The 25,113-nt window shown below is 37.3% G+C and overlaps 1 protein-coding gene across 2 annotated transcripts in view; it reads right to left on the bottom strand.

Annotated features, from left to right (window-relative positions):
* Positions 1-670: 670 nt before the first annotated feature.
* The window catches only part of OBI1 (ORC ubiquitin ligase 1), a 42,096-nt gene continuing 17,653 nt past the window's right edge, over positions 671-25,113 (bottom strand). For both annotated transcript variants that reach the window (XM_045811016.2, XM_045811017.2), the window contains 2 exons: positions 21,722-21,810; positions 671-3,425 (listed from right to left, as the gene is read on the bottom strand). In XM_045811016.2, coding sequence (XP_045666972.2) covers positions 1,910-3,425; positions 21,722-21,810 — 1,605 coding nt within the window. In that variant the 3' untranslated portion in view covers positions 671-1,909. The remainder of the gene's footprint in view (positions 3,426-21,721; positions 21,811-25,113) is intronic.

Raw genomic sequence — 25,113 nt, 5'->3', positions numbered from 1 at the left:
TTAATAGAATTTCAAATATATTATCATATTGTCAAAGATATCTAAACTACTAATATCTCTAAAAGTACCCACTGACTTTAACACATTAAAAGAAAAAAGAACACACAAATACTTATTGGAAAATATATATGATAAAAATTATGCTTCATGTTAGCTTTTCTTTTTGGCCCTTATTATTTCTAAAAGTGGAAGGCATGATTCTCCAAATCATAAAAGTGATTTGTTACACGTTTATGGTTTCATTGAATCCTTAGAGTCTACTATTAACAGGGGTCAGCAAATTTTTCTGTAAAAGGCCAAACAGTAAATATTTTAGGCTTTGTGGGCCATATGGTCTCAGTGGCAACTATTCAACTCCGCCACTGCAGTGTAGAAGCAGTCATAGGTAACATGTAAACAAAGGAGTGTATTTGCGTTCTAGTAAGACTGTATTTAGAAACACTGAAATTTGAATTTTGTACCATTTTCCGGTATTATGAAAGATTTTTTGGATTCTTAAAAACCATTAAAAAGTGTAAAAACTATTTTTATACTTCACAGGCTTTTCACAAAAAACAGGTGTAGGCCAGATTTGGTCCATGGTCCATAGTTTGTCAACCCCTATAAGATTTATTAAAAAGGGTGAGTTTTACTGATCATTATAGGCTAACTCAATATCTGAGACAACATCAAGGATTACAGTGCTTATGACATCCTTTATTCAATTCACATAGAAAAGCATGCAGTATTAATGTAAAACAGTACAGTATTAATGTAAAATGTTCAGTGCACATTAGATAAACAAGTTATTAGCATACAAACCATTTTAAAGGCCTATACAGGCATACCAAACATGTACAGAATATACTTTTTCAGACCCTAAATTAAAAATTGTGCTTAGCTCACCTATTCTCATCTCAACACTCTTCAGGAAAAAAAATTCTGTCCGACACAAAGATAATTCTATTAGCCAACTAAAACTTCTTTTTCTTAGTAAGGAGAACAGTGCAAGCAAGAATGCTACCATGCATACAGAGTTTCCACAAAGAATAGTAACATGCAAACAAGAACTTCACTCCAAAAAAAGCTCCCCTGGGATGAAAGTGGATCAAGAATTTGGCAAAGAGCGCTTCTGCACCTGTGTATATGGAACAATGAAGCTACCAAGTTTAGGCTCCCCAAACCCAACCAACCATTCTATGCCTTCTTTCCAAAGTAGGTTCAATTTCTGATATTTGACACACACAAAAAGATGAGGAAATGAAAACTACCTGACATAAAACAAGTATTTTCATATAGAAACTGCATTCTTTCATTCTAGCAAAATGTTCTCACAAAAACTGTACAGAACACAATGTTAAAAATGCAAACATACATACACAAAACCTAAAAAGAAAAGTAAATGAATATTAGACTAAGGTTAGAGTGCTATTTCTCCATCCCATATGGCCCTGCCTAAAAGTTGAGCCATCACTAAACATAAATAAAAAAGGGCAGGCAAAATTATTTCCATCCTAGGAAAGCTTTAAAGAAACTCAAGTGTCTTATGAGCAGTGTGTAGACAACCCAAAAAGTTTTATTTAAGAAATCCAAGTTCTGAAGACAACCAAGGCTCATTAACAGGCCACTGTATCTAACAGCTATATCAAGACCCAAACAAACAAAATACACCTAAACCAGATACATATAAAAAGAAACCTTCTCCTTATCCTTTCTGGTTAAAAAGATGCCCAAACGAAACTGAAAAAGGACAAATTCTTTAAAATGAACAAAAGTATTTTGGGTACAGGCTAATCCACCATTCTGACCTGACATTTGACTACAGATTATCAATTCAAAATCATATAGAACTTTTATGAGGGAAAAAAGTAATTTTAAAAACTTATTATTCCTCTCAGGACAAAAACATGAATGACACCTTTCTAATGAGTCAACTTTTAGTTGCTTTTGATGGGCTTGCATTGGAAAGACTGCTCTGGATTTTTCTTTTCGTTGATTGATTCATATTTTTATTCCTCTTCTCAGGCACAAAGGAAGTAGACCAAGGAGACTGAAGGTGGTTATGAAGACCATGCATCTCTGAGGTCACCTTAAATAAAGATGACCCAAACCTCTGATCTTCAAATAGCCGGTGTGAACTGCTTAACAAAACACCCTGGGAAAACTCAGTCTGAAACAGACAGCTTGGAGGTTTGATTTCATTAGTACCTGGGTTAGAACTGGTATGGAGAGAAAAATCTTCATTCATTTCTTGGTCAGATGGAGAGAGGAGAAAAAAGGAAGTGGGTTTCCAATCATTTCCATTTTCTAACTGATCAGTAGTTAGAGAACCTTTGGAAAGGTTTGGCTTAGTTCTTTCTTCCAACTTATCTGGTTCCTCCAGAAATTCACTGCCTTGAGATGACTTTGATAACCCATCCAAATCCACTGACTTAAAACCATTATTACAGGGGCTCTTGCTGTTGTCTGATTCCGACATCATTGAATCCAGCTCAGAGATTTTGTCAAGGTAAGCTGCGTCCATGGATGCTTCACTGGATGTTCTTGTCCGATTCATTTCAAAAGAACGAATAGAATTCAACCTCTTAGATAAGCATGAGCCTGATTTCTCACTTAATTTTAGAGTAATTTCTCCAACAGAATTTGCTATTGTGTTCCCCTCTGGGCTTTCAAAATCCAAGTTTTGGGCATAGCTTGTGGAACAACAGTCCCAAAACCCTGTCTTTGAGGAAGTAAAACATTCTGATTTCTTTTCATTTTCACTCCTATCATCTTCTGATGAATCTTTATTACAAACATTTGGAGAATCACAAAAATCATCAAACACCAATTTTCTGAGATGGTTTGAGTGCTTTTTGGAACCCACTGCTTTGACTACAGAGCTCTCTCTATTTTCTGGAGTACTGAGCTGAAGGCAACTAAGGGACAAAGGAGTACAAGGAGCTGGAAGATCATAAAGTTCTTCATCTTTGTAGGGTATACAATCACTTGGCTTATTACCCCATTCTCTTTCCAAATAAGTATCCATACTTGTATCTGTCACATCTAACATTATTTCCACCTGTTTTTGATATAGGTCTTTGTTCTTAGAACAATTTGGTTCTGTTTTGCTGGTGCTTTCCTGCCTGGCAGAACTGCTAGAAGGTTTTGCCAGGTGAGAACTTGAGGTGGATGAGCCAAGCTGCTTTCTGGCACCATCACCTTGATTCTTTGATGCCATATCCTCCTCGTTGCCTATGCTCCCCTTGCCATCTGCAGAAAGTGCTCTCTGGCAAATGGAATTCATAGCTTCCTTCTCTTCACTTGAATTTTTTAGCTGTGCAATTTGAGATTCTAGTTCTTCTATATACTTATAACTTCGTTCCAGAGCTTTCTTGAGACGATTGGTTTCACGTTCATGCTGTTCTACTTTGGACTGAAGAGCAGCTACTGTAAACCTTCCAAACCTACAAGGAATGGAAAGATAGTTAACTTTACAGTTCAAGTTTTTTCTTTCCTTTTCAAAGTTTAAGAGTGTAAACTATATCAACCCATTTCAATTTCACATACCAGTGACATTTCAGACCACTCGATGAACAGGTCAAAAGCGATGCCAGAGGTAGTATTTTCAGAAAAGAGTTTTTCCACTTTATATAATAATATGCATATGATAACAATGGCAAAGATCTAATAGGATACTCTTGTGGTCAAATCAGATTAGTAGTGGCAGAAAGGCAGAAACTCACTGCTGATTTCCCTTCCAAGAGCTAACTCTATCAATTCAGCTCATATATGCATGCAGGGTTATCCCCTAAAACAATGGCAAAGATTTATGATAACATTTGAACAGTGGTCCACATCTTGAAATATTTACATTCAATCATTTTCCTATTGTGCAGCAGTGTTTTACAATACATTTCTTATACAATGTCACCTTGTCAAACATAAAATGCCAATTTGAAATTCAGAAATCTTAGCAGTCCCAGCAGGGGTGGTTTTAAATACTTATTTGGACCCTTTCAATTACAGCCACTCTTGATCTGAAGCTTTTACTTGGCCTTTCTGAACACTGGGCTTTAATTCATTCCAGTTCTACTTATTTTTGGCAGTTTACAACTGTGTGGGACATCAATCTCATTTCTTCCAACTTTGAAATATAAAGTCAATATATTACACATAAAAACATTTTCACATTTTCTGAAAAGGAACCTTTTGGAGAGTAACTGAAAAAGAACATATCAAAAATTCACTTCTTTTACTCAGGATTATCTTGTTTTCATTATTCCCTTAAGAATGGGTATGGGAGGTACCTGGGTGGCTCAGATGGTTGAGTGACTGACTCTTGATTTCCGCTTAGGTCATGATTTCAGGGTCATGAGACTGAGCCCTGAGTGGTGCTCTGCTCTCAGCGTGGAGTCTGCTTAATATCCTCTCTCTGCCCCTCCCCTTGCATGCTCACTCGCTGTTCTCTCTCAAATAAATAAAAATAAATCTTAAAAAAAAAAAAAAAAAAAGAACGGGTACTAGGCTCAGCTCAGAAAACAGTTTTGAGCACCTAGTATGGGCTGATGGTATATCTGGAGCTGGGGATACAAAGATCAGCAACACTGTCCCACCCCAATGGATATAAAATGTCTACCTTAAATTCCATCTGAACATCAAAGAAAATTCTATCTTTTAAGAAACTGCTTCTTATGACCGAATAAACATAAGCCTTGCATTCTAACCTCATGAAAAATACTCCTCTCCACAAAAGTTCTTTTAAAGAGCCTCTTTCTATAATCTTTTTGATGATTTAAATATTGACCCATCTTAAAGAATTCACGATTGTCTGTTCGGAGGAAAGTACTTGAGAAGGTGGCTTCTAAAAAAAATTTTTTTTAAATCTATGGGTTTATCTTTTTCTTCTTTTTCCCCCTAATTATAAAAGTAATTACAATTAAGAGGTGCTTGGGTGGTTTCTTGGTTTCGGCTCAGGTCTAGATCTCAGGGTTGTGGGATCAAGCCCTGCCTAGGCTCCGGCTTGGCAGGGAGTCTGCCTCCCTTCTCCTTCTGTTCCCCCCCACCCCCAATTATGCCCTCTCTGTCTCTGAAATAAATAATCTTTTTTTAAAAAGTTATTACAATTAAGAAAATATACTAGGTATTAAAAAAAAAACACAAAGAAGAAGAAACCCACAGTAATTACGTTTTAGAGACAACCACTACATGTGCTCTGACTCACTCAACGCCCAACACCTCCTCTTCCACTACAGCCCAATTCACTCTCTAGCTTACTCTGACACAATTCCTGCTCCGGTCACTACTGGGGGAAAAAAGCAGGGCAAAAGTAGATACAGATTCATAAAATCTCAGGTTTAGAAGGGCCTTAAAAGACTCAGTACTGAATATTGATCTAATCACTGCAATTAACTAACTGAACTCCCAGAAAAAGCATACTCCCTTCAACCTCTAAAAAACAAAGCAAAAACCACAGGTATAACAATAACAAAACCAACTACAATAACAAGCCTCCCTGTTTTAAAACCAAGTTTATTACTACTATAAGTATCTGGTTAAATGAATGATGGTAGTTTTTCCTTCTTTGCTAGAGAAAAATGTTTTAGTTTATAAATGTAGTATCTAATAGAGCTGTAGTTTCACAAGAGGATTTTAAAGAGCAATGAATATCTTAAGGACATCAGCAAAAATGTAAGTTCTTGATTGCAACTACTCTATAATCAAATAACCCACATATTTTTAAATGGAAAAAATGTGTAGCATGTTTATTTAATGCAAACAGCAAAAGTGACAGCCTTAAATTTGCTTACCAAGATAAAATTTATCTTTTTCTTAAGTGCGATTTTTACAATAAAGGTAAACTCAGAAGAAAAAAAAAAATCAAACAATTTTTTAAAAGATTTATTTATTTTAAAGAGAGAGAGAGAAAGCACAAGCAGGGAGAAGGGCAGAGAGGGAGACAAGCAGACTCCCCACTGAGCAGGGAGCCCGATATGAGGCTCGATCCCACAACCCTAAGATCATGACCTGAGCTGAAATCAAGAGTTGGACACTTAACTGACTGAGCCACCCAGGTGCCCAAAAATCAAACAATTTAAAATCAAATAATGTTACTAGATAGGTAAGTCAGCCATTACCAAAGGATGTCCTTGGGAACTCAGACGCTTACATAAGGAAAGACTAGTGACAAATATGAAATGTTTCCCAAAATATTAGCAGCTTTTTATTAGCAGGTTTTAACCTGGAATTTCAAACATGTCACTTTATTTATTTATTTTTTTAAAGATTTTATTTATTTATTTGACAGAGAGAAACAGCCAGCAAGAGAGGGAACACAAGCAGGGGGAGTGGGAGAGGAAGAAGCAGGCTCCCAGAGAAGGAGCCTGATGTGGGGCTCAATCCCAGAACACCGGGATCACGCCCTGAGCCGAAGGCAGACGCTTAACAACTGTGCCACCCAGGCGCCCCTAAGCACGTCACTTTAAGATGCTACATTTGTCCCTATGTTTATTTTTTTTTAATGTTTTTAAAATAAGTTAACAAATGGTTCTGAGTTGAAGTCAAAATGACAGCCCCAACCATGTATTCTGTGTTACTTCAGAAAGAAAGCTGAAGTGCCCTAAGAACTAACAACAACAAAGGCCAGCAATGGAGCACATATGACAGAGACAGCAAGCACAAGTCACTGATGGAGCTGGCTGTTTTCTAAAAGGTCACTGCCCTCAATTCCCCAAAGTTCCATTTCAATACTTTACAAGTCTATAATACTTTGAGTGATCAGACCTTTTTACCATGCTAATAAGAGGCCTGTGCTGGTGGACAAACTAACAGAAATGTATAGTGAAAGCTATGGAACTGATCAATTAATTAATCAATCCATGTAATTTTTGTCTCTCTCTCCCCCACTAGAGTATAAGCTCCAGGAAAGTAGGGAGTCTGACCAACTCACATTCACTGCTAGCTCCCTAGAACAATTCCTGGTATACAGCAGTCCTCATTAAATGCACCTTGAATAAATGTTATTTTCTTACTTTAAGATGCATCAATACCTTACATCAAGACAGAGCCAACAACATAGGATAAGCCAAAGGTCCTTGGGTCTCTTTTACGTGTTAAGCAATTTTTTTTTTTAAGATTTTATTTATTTATTTGAGAGAGAGAGAGAGAGAGAGCACGAGAGCAGGGTGGAGGCAGAGGAAGAAGCAGACTTCCCACTGAGCAGGGAGCCTGTTGTGGTACTCCATCCCAGGACTCCGGGATGACCTGAGCCAAAGGCAGTCATTTAAATGACTGAGCCACCCAGGTGCCCCATACATGTAGGTATTCTGAATCACTATATAACTAAACTGAATGTTTCATACATTTGACTGTTTTTTTTTTTTTTTTCATTGACACAAAGGAAAGCAGCAACAGAGAACACCACATACAGAGCATAGTTCTGTGGCTTTTTTGTTTTGTTTTTACTACAGGCTTTCCATCTTATACTGCTCCTTCTAAAAAAACCTGCCACTTAAGGCACTTGGGTGGCTCAGTCAGTTAAGCATCTGCCTTCAGCTCAGGTCATGATCCCAGGGTCCTGGGATACAGCCAGGCATCAGGCTCCCTGCTCAGTGGGGAGCCTGCTTCTCCCTCTCCCTCTGCCCCTCCCCCGGCTCGTGCTCTCTTCTCTCTCTCTCTCTCCTCTCTCAATCAAATAAATACATAAAATCTTTAACTCTAACCTTAGCAAAAGAATGGAAACATATGAGACTTTTGACATAGCTATTAGGAATTTTAAGCTTACCCTCGACTACTGTATTAGATTTGGCAAAGGGAAATTAATCAAGTCATATAGAAATAACAATTAGGGCTGCATATCTGATGCTATACTTCCATAAAAGAAGACAACGAAGATAAGAGCTTATTTAACTTTGGGTTTTAATACTCTTATTCACACTAATTCCAGATATTTCCAGAGTACATAGCATTAAATGAATCAATGCCAAGGCAAGCCAGAGGGAATTCTAACATCATTTACCATACTTCCTTTTCCTGAGCAAATTTCAAAATGGAGTATTTTTATAAACATTCCATTAGAGACCAAAAGGCTTTGATTTTCAAAGTAGCAGTGATGGCCAAAGGCTTCATTATGTCAGAGAAAACATCGTAAAGCAGTTTGGGAGCTGCAACCGATATATCGGAAGTATGCTAGAATCTAGGAGAAGCTTAAAGGATTTTGCAGCTTGCAATGTTAACAGATATATACAATCTGGATTAGGGCTCCCCTTGTCCAAAAAGCTACAGAGGTACAAGATTATTCCTGTCCCTACTAGCAGTAGGAGAAATGAAAGTCCTATTAGTTTGACCTTTGAGGTATTACACCTAGAATAGAGTATTACTCACAATGAAAAGCTCCTCAGTCCACATTATCTCATAGCCCATTACACAGAAGTAATAGGATGTGCTTGAAGGGGATTAAAAGAAAGGAAAGGTGGTAAAAGAATAAATGCCAGAACCAAGTACCAAAATATTTAACTTCTAGTGCCATGCTGCCATTAACTAATTGTGAGAACTTGAGCAATTAACTTGCCTCTCTAGTTCTCAATGGTATCCCCAACAAAAGAGATAAAGTCAGCAAGTCAAGTGGTTGCTGAGACCACTAAAATTCTAAAACATCTTCAGGACATAGGGGGACATCAGGGAAGGGAACCCACCTGCCCCTCCATGCATCTTTGATTTCACATCTTTTCCTTACTTGCTAGATGGGGTAGTAATTATGAAACAAAGTGAAAGCAATCTTTGGATCCGGACCAGCTTTTATGATCTGGCCTATGTGCCAGTTTTCCAGCACTGATATCCTTGCTGTACACACTTCTGATATGGGTAAATTTCAGTTGCCACAGTTTAGGTAAATAATACCAGTTACTTAACAACGTGGCTCAAATTTACCACATTATATTAATGTAACTAACTGCATGAAACTGCATAAAATAAAAATTTCAATACTTGCTTTTCAGTTCACAAAACAGTACATAAATAACATACGCATCAGTGACCAATCGGGTCACTTCTTTCAAAGTCTGAAAGTGGTCACTTTGCATCTGTTATTCGGTTCACACACAGACAGTAACACGTGTACTACTGTCACATACATTTTACAAGAATGGATAATCAAAAGACAGAACTGGTCAACAAAAAGGAAGGTGTGGCAAAGAACTGAATAGTGATCAATGCTAGAAGTCAAACTGGAATCAAATGTAAATGCAGTTATTGAAGAACTGACCATGGAAATGTTGAAACCGTCACTATCTGAGAGACCCTAGCAATGCCTGAGGAAACTGGGAGCGGCAAACTTATTGACCCAAATGAGAAAAGTAGTTGTGATGAAAAGAATAAAGCTGTCTAGAGGAAGTGACAGGCTGGCAAAAAACTTCACATTAAAGCAATATGGAGATATTTCACAACATTGAAAGCATTAAGGATAAAACGTTGGAAGCTGATGCAAACTTAGGAGTATGACAATTCGTCAAGGCATTAGAAAAGATGCTAGCTTCATATCATAAGTTATAGGATAGGAAGACAAGCACTATTCAGATTATTCTCCACAGGTTTTTTACAAAGAAATAAAATACTTTACACTTCACAATGTTTCTAATGTTTTATTTTTATTTTTTTTAAAGATTTTATTTATTTATTCGACAGAGATAGAGACAGCCAGCGAGAGAGGGAACACAAGCAGGGGGAGTGGGAAAGGAAGAAGCAGGCTCACAGCGGAGGAGCCTGATGTGGGGCTCGATCCCATAACGCCAGGATTACGCCCTGAGCCGAAGGCAGACGCTTAACCGTTGTGCCACCCAGGCGCCCCTCTAATGTTTTAAATTACACTACATAAATATTAGTTTTACTCTTTTTTCATTTCCATATACATTTATAGCTGAAAGCAAGAGATTTAATGTTTTGACAAAAATTATTAAAGTTTATAAAGCAACCTGATTTTTCCCATTGATTATTAAGACTGCTTTTCATGGTTTTTATTTGAATGGCCTTTTTTATGGTCCTCCACAACTGTGCAAAGTGAGTATTACCTACACTAAAGGAATAGTTGATATGTAAGAAAACCAAGTAAACTTCAGTGAGTCTTGAAAGTTTTTTTTAAAGAATAACCCATTCATAGAGGGAATTGTATTGTACAGTTGCATGTTTACACAACTGCTGTTGCATATCTTCTCATTCCCTGACTTTCAGAGATATTAAAAAATATCTTATTTTAAACATAGAAGAGAGGTAGGGTTTCAAAGGGAAGAACATCCCATTATCCTTTTCCCTTTCCTAAATATTTTTTCCTAAAGCAAAATTCACCAGTTAGAGATTCCTTAAATTTGCAAACTCCTCTTTTTGATTACACGTAACTGAAGAAAGTAGCTTATAATATGAACTCTTCAGAAACATGAAGTTTGATAGGAGTGGGAAGAAAAGGGAGAGGCCCAAGTACTGTGTTCTGCCTTGTGCTTGCGCACGCAGGGTGGGCAGAGGGGCATATTTCAGGGCAAGAGGGCAGAGAGGACCAGGACTGTAGGAAGCTCAAAACTGTACTTGGTGGTGAGGGCCTTTCGTTCTCACCTGTTTCCAAAGAGTTGTTTATGTGTTTACCTATATCTATCTCACCCTTGTGTATGTGTCAGGAGGACCGTCAAGGGCATTCTGTCTTTAAACTACTAGGGAAGCTTTGGGAAGTGGCTGATACATTTTTATCTGCTGCAGAGCTGTATGACTTGCCAGTGTTTCTTCAAGAGTTTTTTCTTTTTAAAATTAAACACCCAGTGATGAAAATTCTACATTCTTAGAGAATTTATTAATCATAAAAGTACCATCTATGACCAATCCTAGCCACACAAGCTGCTTCCACAAAAACATGTTAAATAATATGAGCCACACTAAGAGAAGAGGAAGAAATTCCTCCCTCCTGAAGACTCAAAACAACATTTCTGTTTTCTGGACCATCATCAATAAAGAAAGAAAGAAATAGCCCATCATCAAATAAATAAATAAAGTGAACTTGCATGATGGAATTTAACAAGAGTAAGTGTAACAAGTAAGTCTTTAACAGTAGCCTGACCACTACTGATAATGACAGTGACAAACATAACAGCAGCAATCACAATTTATTAAATGTTTACCTGAATCAAGCACATAGCTATATGCTCATTATATATTATCTTTTTTATTGTCCTGTCGACCTAATAAAGGAGGATCTGTTATTTTTATTTTAAAGACAAGAAATGAGAAGCTTAAAAAGACTGTCTCTTATTCAAGGATTTGCAGAAAGTGGCAGGAATAGGATTTGAATTCAAGTGTATCTGAGTCCAAATGCCAAGTCTGACATTATATGAAGTGCCTGAACATTGAGATCCCTTCTTCAGTAATACAAGTACCTATTTATACTGTAAAGTAACATAAAATACAAGCTAGGACTGCTGAGCACACAGTCTGTACACACAGTTAAGTAACTAGGATTGCTGTAATATTTACTAATCCATACATTTGCTAATAGAACATGGAGAGGAAATAAGGGATCAAGATGTAGGAAGACATACAGATATGTATGCACACAACTGATAAATATTTATCAAAAACCTACTATATTTTAGGCACAAGTTCAAGAATATTTTGCAATTTCCAAACATCGTTTATTACAGTAGCCTTTCAGGAAACTAGCACAGACAGCTCACCCCAACAAATGCCAACCCAAAGAGGGTATCTCCTTTAACCAGAGATACGAGGACTAAATCGGAACCCAAACCACAAATCTGAAAGCCCCATCTTAAAGTGTGCTAACAACAGAAAGTATACATGATCATTTTGTCTACCTCATGCATAATCAGCAGGCATCTTCAACTATAAGGAAACAATGCTACTTATGTGAAATAAGCAAAATTTTAAATGTAAAATTTTAGGGCCTAAGCCTCACACAGGTACTTGTCCTGGGGTCTAATATTGAGGAATAAAAAAATACCAGCTATATTATGCTGCATCTTAGTTTTAGCATACAATAGAAAGTGCTTCAACATTTGCAAGAATAAAAAAAAGTCACAATTTCTTCCTTAAAGACAAAGGTCACAGGGACAGTGGAACTAGATAAAGAATTAAGGCCCATGTAGCCATTTTTCCTCCTCCTACCTCCCAGAAGTACTGTTTAAAGATTAAGGTACAGTCTGCTTTGCAAGCTTTCAAATGGAGAGCCGAGTTTTAAAATAACAGCTCACATTATCAATACAATTTTAAAGGAAGTGGTTTTTTGGTGCATTTATTAAACTAACCATGCATTTGTAGTTGAAAATTGTGAGGCTGAAAATTCTTGCCGAGAAACCTAGAAATTCTTAACACAAACAACCTTAGAGTTGGGCTGCATATGTAAATTGAAGAAGAAGAGATTCCCTTTTGTGGTCTCTAAAAAGGGCTGACACACACACACACACACACACACACACGCGCGCGCGCGCACACACACACACACACACATATATTAACTGTTCTTTTTACTATGGAATAAATTCCATTTTATTTGATGAATATATTTCATTTCAATTCCACATAGAAATGCCTTAATTTTCTTCCCCAAAAGAAAAGATCAGCCTTGAAGTTTACAGGATATCAGTGGGGATCCTAATCTTTCATGGAAGGAAATAACCTATGACATGCTATTTCATATCTTTTTACAGTTCTAAAAGGAATAAAGGACTTATATGTTTTCCCCAAATATAATAACCTTAACAACAAAATCTCAACAGTGTAAGAGGATAGCTTTTGCTATATAAAAAAAGCATACTTAAAAATCTCCGGACTAGTATCTATCTATACATTTTTCACTACAGTTAAATCAACCTCTCTCTCACCATGAGGAGCAATCTATTTTTTTATTCTCCCAATTTCAAAGGGGATGTTTATTAACACAAGAAACAATCTAAAACAAAATAAAACAACAAAAAAACTGTGATCCGGCCACGCTGTAATTATTACTCTGATGACAGTTACTAAGGACTTAAAGTATGCTGAGGGAATAAGAGAAAGGAAAACAAAGTAGAAGACATTCTTGTTCTCAAGCAGTTCCTAATCTTCCCGACAACCCTACTGCTTAGTCATTAGCATGCATTGCAGGCTTCTAAAATATCTTATCAATACAATAAAGACAAGTTGACAGAAAACTGCAGTAACTGTCCATCCCCAATTAGCTGAATACCCAGAGAAGGGCCCCTCAGGCGGCTGAGGGGCCCGAGCACACCTGGCTGTCACAGTCTGGCCCCAGGGTATCATCAGGCTCCCCTGACAGTCTACAAGTTCCCCTTCCGGGAAAACCAAAGGGCATAGCAGAATCAGTCATCAGATCAGGCTGGGGTCAAATACCAGGAATCGTGGCGTTTGTCAGAGCAGAATCATGAGAAGTAAAAAAGGCCAGAATAGGTCAAGAAGGGACAATAGCCAAGGCCAGCAAGACCAGACATGCTGCTGAGGAAGCCGAAAGACAGAAGCACTCTGAGTGGTACTGGGATGTCTTGAGACACAGTTTAGGAAGAGCAGAAGTGTGAACCAAGAAGGAGCCACAGCTCAGAGTCAGCACGGAGACAGATCAAGGTAGGATAAACCCAGTACAAGTAAGGAGATAGACGAGAAATCTTGTCCAGAAGCCTAGCAACCCCACCTCCTCCTTTCCCCTTTCTTGCTCCCAATCTCTAGTATGACCTAGGAAAACCTCAGGAAATCCCTCTGCTCTCCTCATTTGGAGAAAATACCAAGAATCTTGGGATTTCCTGTCCGTGTAAACTCTTTGTACTTTAAGCTTCAAGAAAACTCAAAATCTCAATTCCCTGGTTAGTTCTCTCCATGTTGCAGCATGGAATATTAGGGTATAAGGACTCCTTCCTTCTGCCAGTCTTCAGAGAAGGAACACATACACACACACACACACACACACACACACACACGAGTCATACACACACTGACATATACTTTATACAGATACACATATTGCATGCATTTTTATAAATATGTCTTAGCTCCAAGAAGCTAGCCGTTAGATTAACTGAGCATCAGTCATGGAACTTGTCAGTATACCACTTGACCCTTAATAATATAAGAACAATGGGAAGAACAAGAGGAAAGTGTTTCTTCTGTCTTAGGAACTCATGGGAGGGCTTCACAAATAGAGTAACAACTGTGGAGGAATTAACAAGGCAGAATAAAAAGGGAGAGGTTAATGGGGAGGACCAGGGAAAACAAAGGAAAAGGCATGAGCAAAGGTGCAAAGGCATGTCATAACATGGCGAATCTGGTCAAAATTCAGCATGTCAAAGCAGAGTATGAGAAGGGGAAGGTTGGCTGGGGCGCCTGGATGGCACAGCGGTTAAGCGTCTGCCTTCGGCTCAGGGCGTGATCCCGGCCTTATGGGATCGAGCCCCACATCAGGCTCCTCTACTGGGAGCCTGCTTCTTCCTCTCCCACTCCCCCTGCTTGTGTTCCCTCTCTCGCTGGCTGTCTCTATCTCTGTCAAATAAATAAATAAAATCTTAAAAAAAAAAAAAAAAAAAGAAGGGGAAGGTTGGAGCGGACACAAAAAGGCCAAAACTCCAGTCATATTGTAAAGAGCCTCACATACTTATGAAGATTTCTGGGCCTTAATTTGAGGACAGTGGGCATCACCGAAGGTTATTAAACAAGGTAGTGAGATAATCAAATTTATATTCTAGAATACTGGCTATAATAAAGCAGATGCTTTAGGGTTGAGAGTGGAAAAGAAAAGCAAGCAATCAGAAGGTTGTTTAAAATAGGCTAAGCAAGAAATCATGTGCATCTAAACTAGTGGGGAATGAGAAGATGGATTAGAGACATTTAAGAGGTAGGATAGATAGAATATACTGAACAATTAGGTGTGGGATGAGGAGAAGGGGTGGAAAAACAGAAGACTGAGGTTTTTATCTGAGGCAACCAGATGAGTAGTAAAGCCATTAAGGAGGATAGAAACAAAGCAAGAGGATAAAGAATCTTTTGAGTAGAATGGATAACAGATACAATTATTTAGACACACACCTATATCAGTTTTGTGCTATACATTGTTCCAAGGACATAAAATTATCTCTGTTAATCCTCGCAGTAACATATCATCCACATTTTACATAAAGAAAATGATGGCTTCAAGGGATTAAGTAATTTATTGAGTGTTATTTATCTATTCATTTAATCATTCAACAAATATTTATCAGATGCCTTTCAGGTGCTGGGGTTTTGCGAGTGAAGAAAATAGGCAGTAAGATTCTTTTACCCTTGCGGAGCGTGGAGTTTAGAATGGAAGGGACAGACAACAAACAGATCAAGCTATTAAACAAACAAGATAATTTCAGACTGATTAGGTCTAGGAAGACAATAATACTATAACCTTGGTTCAGTACTAGCTGTGGGCTCTGTTATAAGCACATTTCAAGTTTTAATTTATTTAACCATTACTACAACCTATAAGATAGGTACTACTGTTGGCCTCATTTCACAGAAGACAAGAACAGAGATACAAATCACAGAGCTAGTAAGCAGACAAAACCAGAGTTCAGTCCTAGGGAGTCTGGCTCTGGAGCCTGTGCTCATAATCACATACTACACTGCTTCGTCATGCCATGATTTTATTACTGTGATATCACAGTAAGACAGTGTAAGGACTTAGAAGGTACTGAAGCAAAGGGCTGCTTTAGAATGAATGATCAGGAAAGGCCTATCTGAATCTGCTGACAGAAGGAGTCAACCACATAAAATCTGGAAGCAGAACATTCTAAGCAGAGAGAAAAAGTCCAGCATGTTTTAGAAACAGAAAAAGCCAGTATGGCTGGAGCAGGATGAGCTGGGAGAATGATATGAAGTGGAACAGGGAAACATAAACTAGTTTGTGAGGAATATGGATCTTATTTTAGGAAAAAAAAGGACAGTTGTAGGCAGGAGACTTCTATAATTTGATTTATATTTTATAAAAAGACAATTTCAAGTATGGTGAAAATGAACTGGGTAGGGGAAGGAGGGGCAGAGTGGAAGCAGGGACATTTGAATCCATGTAGTCTGTCTCCAATGCTAAGTATTTATTTAAACACTACACTATGTGGTGAATTTAAGGTATAAGATCTTGGGTGAAGGTATAAAATAGACAGAAATATGAATCTACAGCTGAGGAAAAATGTAAAACCAAACAAAGATTAATTAGATTTTATTTTATCTCTGACATATAGGTAGATGGTTATTAAAGCTATGGGAGTAAATGAGATGGCTCATCAAGGAACACAAATACAGCAAAAAGGGAAGAAAGCCCAGGTCATAACCTATGAAATCTATTCTTTCCTCTTCAGAGTACTTTTTTTCTTATACTAATAACAGGAAATACTGTTCACTATCCAGAGAGTATCTGGAGCCTTTATCTTCCCCCAGAAGGAGCAGGGGCATGGGGGAAGACTGGTCCATAATGACAAGCTTTGGGGTTGCTGTGCAGTAAAAGAGCTACATGCAGGGAGACATTATCAAATCCATAAATCTCACTAAAGACACAATGACAAGAACACATAACATTCCTGAATACATATTTATAGAAAGGAAAGCCATTAATCCAACTATAACCAAGTTTGATATTAATGACCTACAGAGTTTTGTACATGGAGTTTAACACCTTATGCTGTTAAGGCAAGTTAGTAGCTGAGAGCAAGAACAGTTGCTCCACTAAAGCCTCCTAACAGCTGGCACAAACCCTGCCTAGTGTGCCTAGAGCAAAAAAAAAAAAAAAAAAAAAAAAAAAAAAACAACCAAAAAACGGCACAACTGAACAGAAAGATCTGAGAGAGGGCATGAAAATTTGAAACACTTTAAAAGTCAATTCTTCAAGGACAAGTATATCCACATTTCTGGGCACAGTTTAGGGATAGTAATTGAAGCCAAGGGTATTTAGGAATATGAGAAACATTAACACTAAAGTCTTCCCTTAGCTTCTTCTCATTCTTGTTATTTTTTACCATGTGGAGGTGTAACACTCCTGGCATTCCCCACTAAACAGAAGACTGAGAACAGGCCTTTCTGTTTAAAGCACAGAGTGATGGATGTAGTAGAGGGAAGCTAACCAGCTATTTAAGTGGGGTGATGATGGTCACAATGGAGAGATATGCAAATTACATAGAGGACTTCTGCTCTGAGTCTCAGAAGGAAGCCACCATGTTTCTCAAGCATAACCATAGCTAGTACTGGAAATGAGGGACTGGAACTAAAGGGATTACTTAGTATTTCTAACAGCTCAAGCTGTTTCCCTCTAGCTCAGAATGCCTTCCTCCTCATGGAAATCTCCACCCTTCAAAGCCAGGCTCAAGTCCTGCCTGTTTGATAAAGACTCTTACCATTGCAACGCACTGGTCATTCTCTTTACTCTTATCGTGGTCTCTGCTATTTGACTTACTGTTCAGTATTTAATTGTTCCGTGTATTTTTGTCTCTTGCTTCATTAGATTATGAGCTTTTTAGATGTGTTTCAGGAGTTTTATTTTTTTTATTATACATCCCCTTTCTTCTATTAAAATATTCTGTATTTTAGTAGTCACTTCTAAAAGAAAATATAGACATTTTATTAGGTAACCACAATACCTAAACAAAATTAACAGTAATCCCTTGGTATCACCTAATATCTAGCTTATATTCAAATTTACCTAATTGCCTCAAAAATGTCTTTTGACATGCTTTGTGATGAATCAATATCCAAAGAAGATCCATATACTGCATCTGATTATTTTGACTCTTAATCCTCTTTTATTGTAAAGCACATCCCCCTTCCCATTTTGCCAATGATTTTTATTCATTTTTTAAATTTAAAATCAATTAATATACTGTATTATTAGTTTCAGAGGTAGAGTTTGTGACTCATCAGCTGCATATACCACCACCTTGCCATAAAGTGTACCACATTTGGCATTTGTCTGTTTCCTCCTCGTCTTAAGAGTTATGTTTATCAGGCTGCCTGGGTGGCTCAGTTGGTTAGGCATCTGCCTTCAGCTTGGGTCATGATCCCGGGGTCCTGGGATTGAGCCCCGCATCAGGCTCTCTGCTCTGCGGGGAGCCTGCTTCTCCCTCTCCCTCTGCCTGCTGCTCTGCCTGTTTGTGCGTACACGCTCTCTGTCAAATAAACAAATAAATAAAATCTTGAAAAAAAAAGAGCTATGTTTATGATCTATTTTCTCAACAAATATGTATTAGGAGCGGAATATGAGCCAGAACTCTATAAAATGCAGTGGCTACAACAGTGAATACAGCTATAGTCCTGGCTCAGACAGAAGAAAGCCATGAAACAGATAGTTGTACAAAATATTAACTACTAGCAATTATGATATGTGCTATGAAGGGAAAGTACAAAGTAGTAAGAGAAATTATAGCAAGGGAACCTAACCTACTTTAGGGGTCAGGAAGAATATTTATTTTATGTAGTTCAATGCACCTTGTACAATGTTAAGTAAATAAACATTCAGTACTCCCAGGCTGGCTGTGAGAGTTAAGTTTTCTTCAAATTATCAGTCTTATAAACTAAAGGACACATCACTACCTCTGGAGTTATGAATCTCTTAGGAATCCATGTTAAAGAAAGCTGAAAGGACAAACAAATGGTTTTCCCTAGGTGAAATAAACTATTTTAGAAGAGAAGAAAAATTCAGGAAGTAGCTATATGAAATCAAAGAAAAAGATCACATTTTCTAGACTACCAGTTTAGATGTTAGGACAATGAATTTTTGACAAGGAACAGAATGGATATTATTTAAACCTGAAGAACAGGCTTAGTAGAATATCTGCCATACTGCTCAAAAAGGCTTTCAGGTGAAAGTTGAGAAAGGAAAATTATTCAGGCACACTTTAAGACTGGATATAATGGATGGAAACAGAACAGAAAAACAGCAACAGAGGAGATAAATAATAACCCAGATTTTCATTTTAAAAGGTTATAGCACTGTTTTTAAAGTATTATAAAATACATTATTTTTATACTGCACTATCTACTTGAGACCAATTGTAAATGTTTAAGTCACCTTGTCCACACCATATGTTAGTCTAGTTTGGGGGTAACAGTATTATTTGAGTATCTTGAAAAGAAATACCTTCTGCTATGACTGTACTGTATTTGCCACCCACAGCCAAATTCACATGCTAAAGCCCTAACCCTCAGTCTGACTATACAAAGAGATAAGAGTTTTAGGAGGTAATTAAGGTTAAATGAGAGCATAAAGATGAAGCCTTAGTCTGAACTGGTGTCCTTCTAACAAGAGGAATAAAAGGGACACCTGGGTGGCTCAGTCGGATAAGCATCTGACTCTTGATTTCAGCTCAGGTCATGATCTCAGGTTCGTGAGATCAAGCCCTGTGCTGGGTGTGGGCGTGCAGCCTGCTTAAGATTTTCTCTCTCCCTCTCCTTCTGCCCTTATCTCACCTTCCTCTATTTCCCTCTCCAAAACAAAAAAAAAAAAAAAAAAGAGGAAGAGAGACCAAACTCTCTTTCAGACATGTGAAGACATAGTGAGAAGGTAGCTGTCTGCAAGTCAAGAACAGAGCCCTTGCCAGAAACTAAAACTGCTGAACCTTGATCTGGGATGTCTAGCCTCCAGAACTGTGAGAAAGGAAATATTCAATGTGTAAGCCACTCCATCTATAGTATTTTGCTATGATTGCCCAAGCTGACAATTATACTTTTCTAAATTTTTTCCTCTCTAGTATCTAAATTTTAAAGCTCTCTCCTCTGCATGATTTGTAGAATATGTCTGTGCAATTTGAAGGATGCATCGGAAACGAAAGCTATGTGTATAAAAAGGATACCTTGACACCTACCCAAGTAGACAAGAAAAATAATTGGTAAGGCATTTCCTAATCAAGGGAACAAAATGGAACAGATGGTTGTATTTGCTTGCATTTACTTTTAAACTCTTGAAATTTCGTATTTTTTCAATACAAACAGGAGCTCTCCTCAGGTAAACCAGATCTGGGTATTTTCAGCTGTGGTCAGCTTCCCTCTGAATCCACTAGGGTTTGGTGATGCAGAGTAAACAAGGCTATAAATCAAATGCAATGCATTTAATACCTCAATGCATTGCAAATTGATCTGGAATAGGGGTCAGTTCAAATCGTTTTTTAAGTGAAACTGTTCCCTTCCCCTGAAGGGAAGGAATGGAAGTTAGAGATAGCAAGTCCTAAAGTTATATGGGATTCAGAAGTGTGACTGCTTGTTAGAATAGACAGAGGCCAGGTTTCTTCAGGTAAGATTCTTCTGTTACTTATCAGGTTGGAGCCGTGGATATTTAAAAACACATCCTGGTGGCTGGCATTAAATATGAAATCTGGTGGGCAACTTTTCAAGAAATAAATGCTGCAGACAAAATAGCTTTAGTTCCATTCAGCACACTGTGGGAAATGCAGCTAATGGACAAGCATTACTCTGACTGGCAAGGCGAGGTGCCAATAAATGAGAGGAGCAGAGATTCAAACCACCACATAACAGCAACATTTCCTAAGCTTATTTCACTAATTTGTCAAAGTACAACATTATCTGAAGTGAAAGAAAAATGAGGTTGGAAAGCACAGGGGAAGGAACTACTTAAAAGTAAAAGCTATGCTTCTTTCTCTATTGGTTAGTTATCTCTCCTTTGAGTAATTATGGTTTACTTCTACCATTTCCTGATACCACACTTGGTTTTACTAAAGGCAATGTTTTCGCTTTTTCATATGATAAGCAGAGAGCTACTTCTGGTAGGATAAATTTCCACTGGTTGCTTATGTCTGCCTTGCCTTTTTCCAGTTGGAAGAAATGAAGTCCAGTAATTACAGAAGGAAGGTGTGGAGTTCTGATATGCCAACCCCTCAAAGAGGGATTGAGGGCCATATTCTCTGCTTGTCTTTTTTCCCCCCTGAAGAAGAAAAACTTCAAGTGCTATCTCCCATCTCTTCTCCATCTTTAACTCTCAACTCTCAATTGTTTCTTATAATTTTAAACAAACTATTAAACAGGTCAATACTTGTACTCTCTTACTTGGAATGGAATGAAAACTATCCCATCATAAAGGAAGAACAGATTCACTTAATTGTATAATTAAAATCAGTCTAGAATTCAACAAATAATGTCTTAAGTTCTATTTCAGATATGCTTTCTAGTATAATGGTTAATGTAATAGTGTAACAGTTCTCTGTGTAAGGTAATACAGCATGGACTCTGGGGCTGGACTATGTGGGTTCAAATCCTATTTCCACGACTTACTAGCTGTGCAGATTAGACAAATTAATTTAATCTCTCTATGCCTCTGTCTCATCTGTAAATGGAGAACACTAATAGTACATCACAGGTTATTGTACCTGGCAAAGAGAAAGGACTATATGCATGTTAACTACTATTAAGATTATTTCAGAGAATATCTAAAGGGCATTATGTTAATCACCCTACTCTCTGTTGTACTATTAAACAGTTATATATAAAACCAAGTGAAAGTTCTCTTGTCTTAGGTCACATAAAACAATCCTCTCGCTAATCAGGTAAGGAAAAAGGATAACAATGAAATCCTTTCTTCAAAATTAGCCTTAAATGACACAAAGATCTCACCAATAACATAAGTGTACACTTGACTTTTAGAAGCAAGACAGTCTATTTAAATCTACATATTTCAATGAAAAGAGTCAAATGAAAAACACATACAATAATAGCTTATTCTAAAACACTGACATAATCTGAAACATTGCTTTATAAGCAAAATACATACTTCTGGGGTGATCTGTTATCAACTTCAGCCTTCAGTCGTAAATTCTCCCTCACCAGGCCACCATTTTCCAATTTCAATTTTTTATTTGCCTTTAAAAAAGAGTTGAAAATAATTAAGCATGAGCTAAAACAATAAAACAAGTGCCTTGTAAAAATTATGTCACGAGCCATCTGTATTTTTTAGAGTGATATCAGAAAATTGAATATTAGAACATGGCCTTCAGAAACTTAAAATCACCACTGGGAATGACTTGTGAAACTGTGAACACAACCAAGCATTTTTAATCCATATTCCCCAAGCAGTTTGCAATTCTCCTATCCAGGGAAATAAACAGAGTTAGGTTAGTTAGCTTAGAGTCATTAAGGGACTATACTAATGGCAAATATATTTTTTTTCCTTTTTCACATAACTGAATAATTCTAAGCATTATACTATATGCAATTATTTGCAAAACTAATGCTAAGAGTTAATTCTCATGAATTATGAGCTATGAGATTGATTTTTGGTTGCTACTTAAAAATAGCTTTTTAGTGGTAACAAATCTAATATAATTAAACCAATTGTTTTCTTTCTGCAAAAGTTTTTCCCCAATGCCTTGGCTCACAACTTCTGGGACTCTCAAAATTGGGTCAATATTTTCTAATAAATTGTAAGGATTCTCTTTTGATTAAAAAAAAATCCAAACTACGACTTTCTTTTTGTATTGTCTGATACCTAAAAATTGTTTAACAAAACATTAATTGCTAGAAAATTAGAAGTTGAATATTGATTCTGGACAAAAAGTAGTGTGCCTCAATTTTAGAGTCTTCTTAAAAGCCATTTAAATTCCTCAGTAATGGCATTTTTTTAGTTCCAAAGAATAACACTCCCTAGCCTAGAAACCAGTCTCACTAACTTGGCAAGAGAAATGTCTTTGACTAGAACACTGACATTTAAAACATTTTAAAGTGAATGGGTCACGAAAACTACTGTTAACAAAAAGGTTTAAACTGAAAGGCTTAAAAACATATTTCGAAAATTTGACCAATGTTTTTGACTAATTTGCAGAACTTCTGACTATATTGCTCGTCCACCCCCACACAAATACCCCTAGAGGATGACAAGAGAGGAAGGGCAAAAAAACATTCTTCTTGGCATAAAGCCTGGCTGGCTCTTGTACTTACACTCATCGAGGTTCTTTTGGGCTCTTAAACAGCTGCTTATCCTCACGGTTGCAAACCAACCAGTACTGTGGAGGGTTAATTCTTTAAGTGACTGATAAATAACTATTACTGCCCCTCTGAAGATATAAGGAAAGTCATCTACTTCCTCATACAAACAGACAATGAATTAAGCTCTCAAACATAGCACCATAAGAGGAGGCACTTAGTGAATGCTTTTTGATGATGATGACAAGCTTAAATTAGAAACTCATTTGATTTCTTTTCCCCATCCCTTCCATATGGTATCGCTACATTTCAAGGTCTTTCACCAGTCCTGTGGCTCTCTAATATCCTCATTATGGGCTGGCTGGTTCCTTAAGTATCAGAGGTATTTTCTTTTCTTTCTTTTTTTTTTTCTTTCCAACTATCAGAGGTATTTTTGGTTGAGTGGGTCAAGATTACCAAGAGCAAAGTTCTGCCCATTTGTTGCACCTAAAAGAGTAATGAGGACTTCAGATAACTATTTTGCATTTGCAATACTAATTCAGTAATGATACTGGACTCATGATGGTTTCAAAACTCATCAGAACACAAGTCCATTTCACTCATGCTATGTAGTCTGAATCTTTTGTACTCCTGTATTTGATTTATAGTATGTTATTTTTTACCTCAATTCAAAATTTGCTTCCACGTTTTCTAATTCACTTGTGCCACAATTTATTGCCTAGTACTACCTAATACCACCACTAGGCATCCAAAATGGGCTTATTAAATATCCCAAATAATTCTGAGGTCTCAGTGTAGCTCTGGGATTGAATTTAACATGTGACCTTTAAAAGAGCAAAGAAAAACTGTTTTATGTACTTTTCTTTCACATACCCCCTACACCACTTTTACAAGCCCAGAGTAATGTTTTCATATCGATCCTCATCTTCAAAGAAGCATTTATTGCCAAAAATTTAGATGAAGTTTTAATAACTATAAAGGAGACCATGTAGAACTTAATGATAGCTCAAGAAGACGAAGGGAAATTAAAGGAGACATAGTAGATTAATAAATACTGTAAATTTCCAGCTGTCTTTGCTTTTCATATCCTCTTCCTGGACAAACCAACAGGCTAATGTCCTTCAATACCCAAAGAAACTACACACTTCCTCTAAACTTGTAACAAACTCAGTGCAATTATATCTATAGTTTCTTTTTTCTCTGAAAGCACTAAATTCCCTTCTTTTCTGAACTCAAACAACATTTATTTTATAGGTAGATATGTGAAGATGGCTTGGTATTTACACTAAGTTGCAGACTTCTAAGCTACTTAGCCTCACTGAGGATCTGAGGGTCAGTATGTTGTGGTATTTCTTTAAGGAGCTCATTAATGATTTCAAGGAGGCAGGATTCAATAATTCAACACACTAAGGATGTTTTAAGGGAATGCAGACAGGTTAAATGGGCGGTTGTGGACATGGATACCACAAAACCATCACCATTCAGCACAGCAGGACTCTACTGTGGATAAACTTGAAATGAAAGCCAAAGGCTGGTCCCTCTGGCCAACAAACCTCTACAGCACTTGATTTAACAACCTCTCATACTGGATCTCATCTCTTTTCCTGGACTGAAAAATCCTAGAGGTTTGCCTTTTCCACCTATGCTTTATTTTGTTGGATGAAAAGAAGAATAATTGAAAAAAAAGAACTCAGGGGCGCCTGGGTGGCTCAGTCATTAAGCGTCTGCCTTTGGCTCAGGGCATGATCCTGGCGTTCTGGGATCGAGCCCCACATCAGGCTCCTCCGCTATGAGCCTGCTTCTTCCTCTCCCACTCCCCCTGCTTGTGTTCCCTCTCTCACTGGCTGTCTCTCTCTGTCAAATAAATAAAAAAAAACCTTAAAAAAAAAAAAAAAGAAAAAAGAACTCACCTCATAAGCTACAATACTTTTTTGCATGGAGTATTCTAAAGCAACTATTCAAAGCTTCCTTGGAATTAGTCATTAAGTCTTTTAACTACTTACAATCTTAAAAATCAGAGAATGATAGTACTAGAAAAGATATATTCCAAGCTTCCCATTTTATAGGTAGGGAATTGGATACATGTTTGTTTTTATGCATATAGGGCAGTCATTGACATAAGCTTAAGAAAAAATTAAGGCAAACCACAAAGAGGGGAAATAGAAACACATCCTTTAAACTGATGTCACTCTTCTACAAGAAGATGCAAACTCATATAGAAGCACTACAGTCTCCAATTATGGT

Source organism: Ursus americanus, chromosome 10 (genome assembly GCF_024610735.1).
Source record: "Ursus americanus isolate L20-20 chromosome 10, mUrsAme1.1.p, whole genome shotgun sequence".
Taxonomy (NCBI): domain Eukaryota; kingdom Metazoa; phylum Chordata; class Mammalia; order Carnivora; family Ursidae; genus Ursus; species Ursus americanus.
The sequence above is the reverse complement of the archived record's forward strand: the minus strand, read 5'-3'. Positions and strand labels throughout refer to the sequence as shown.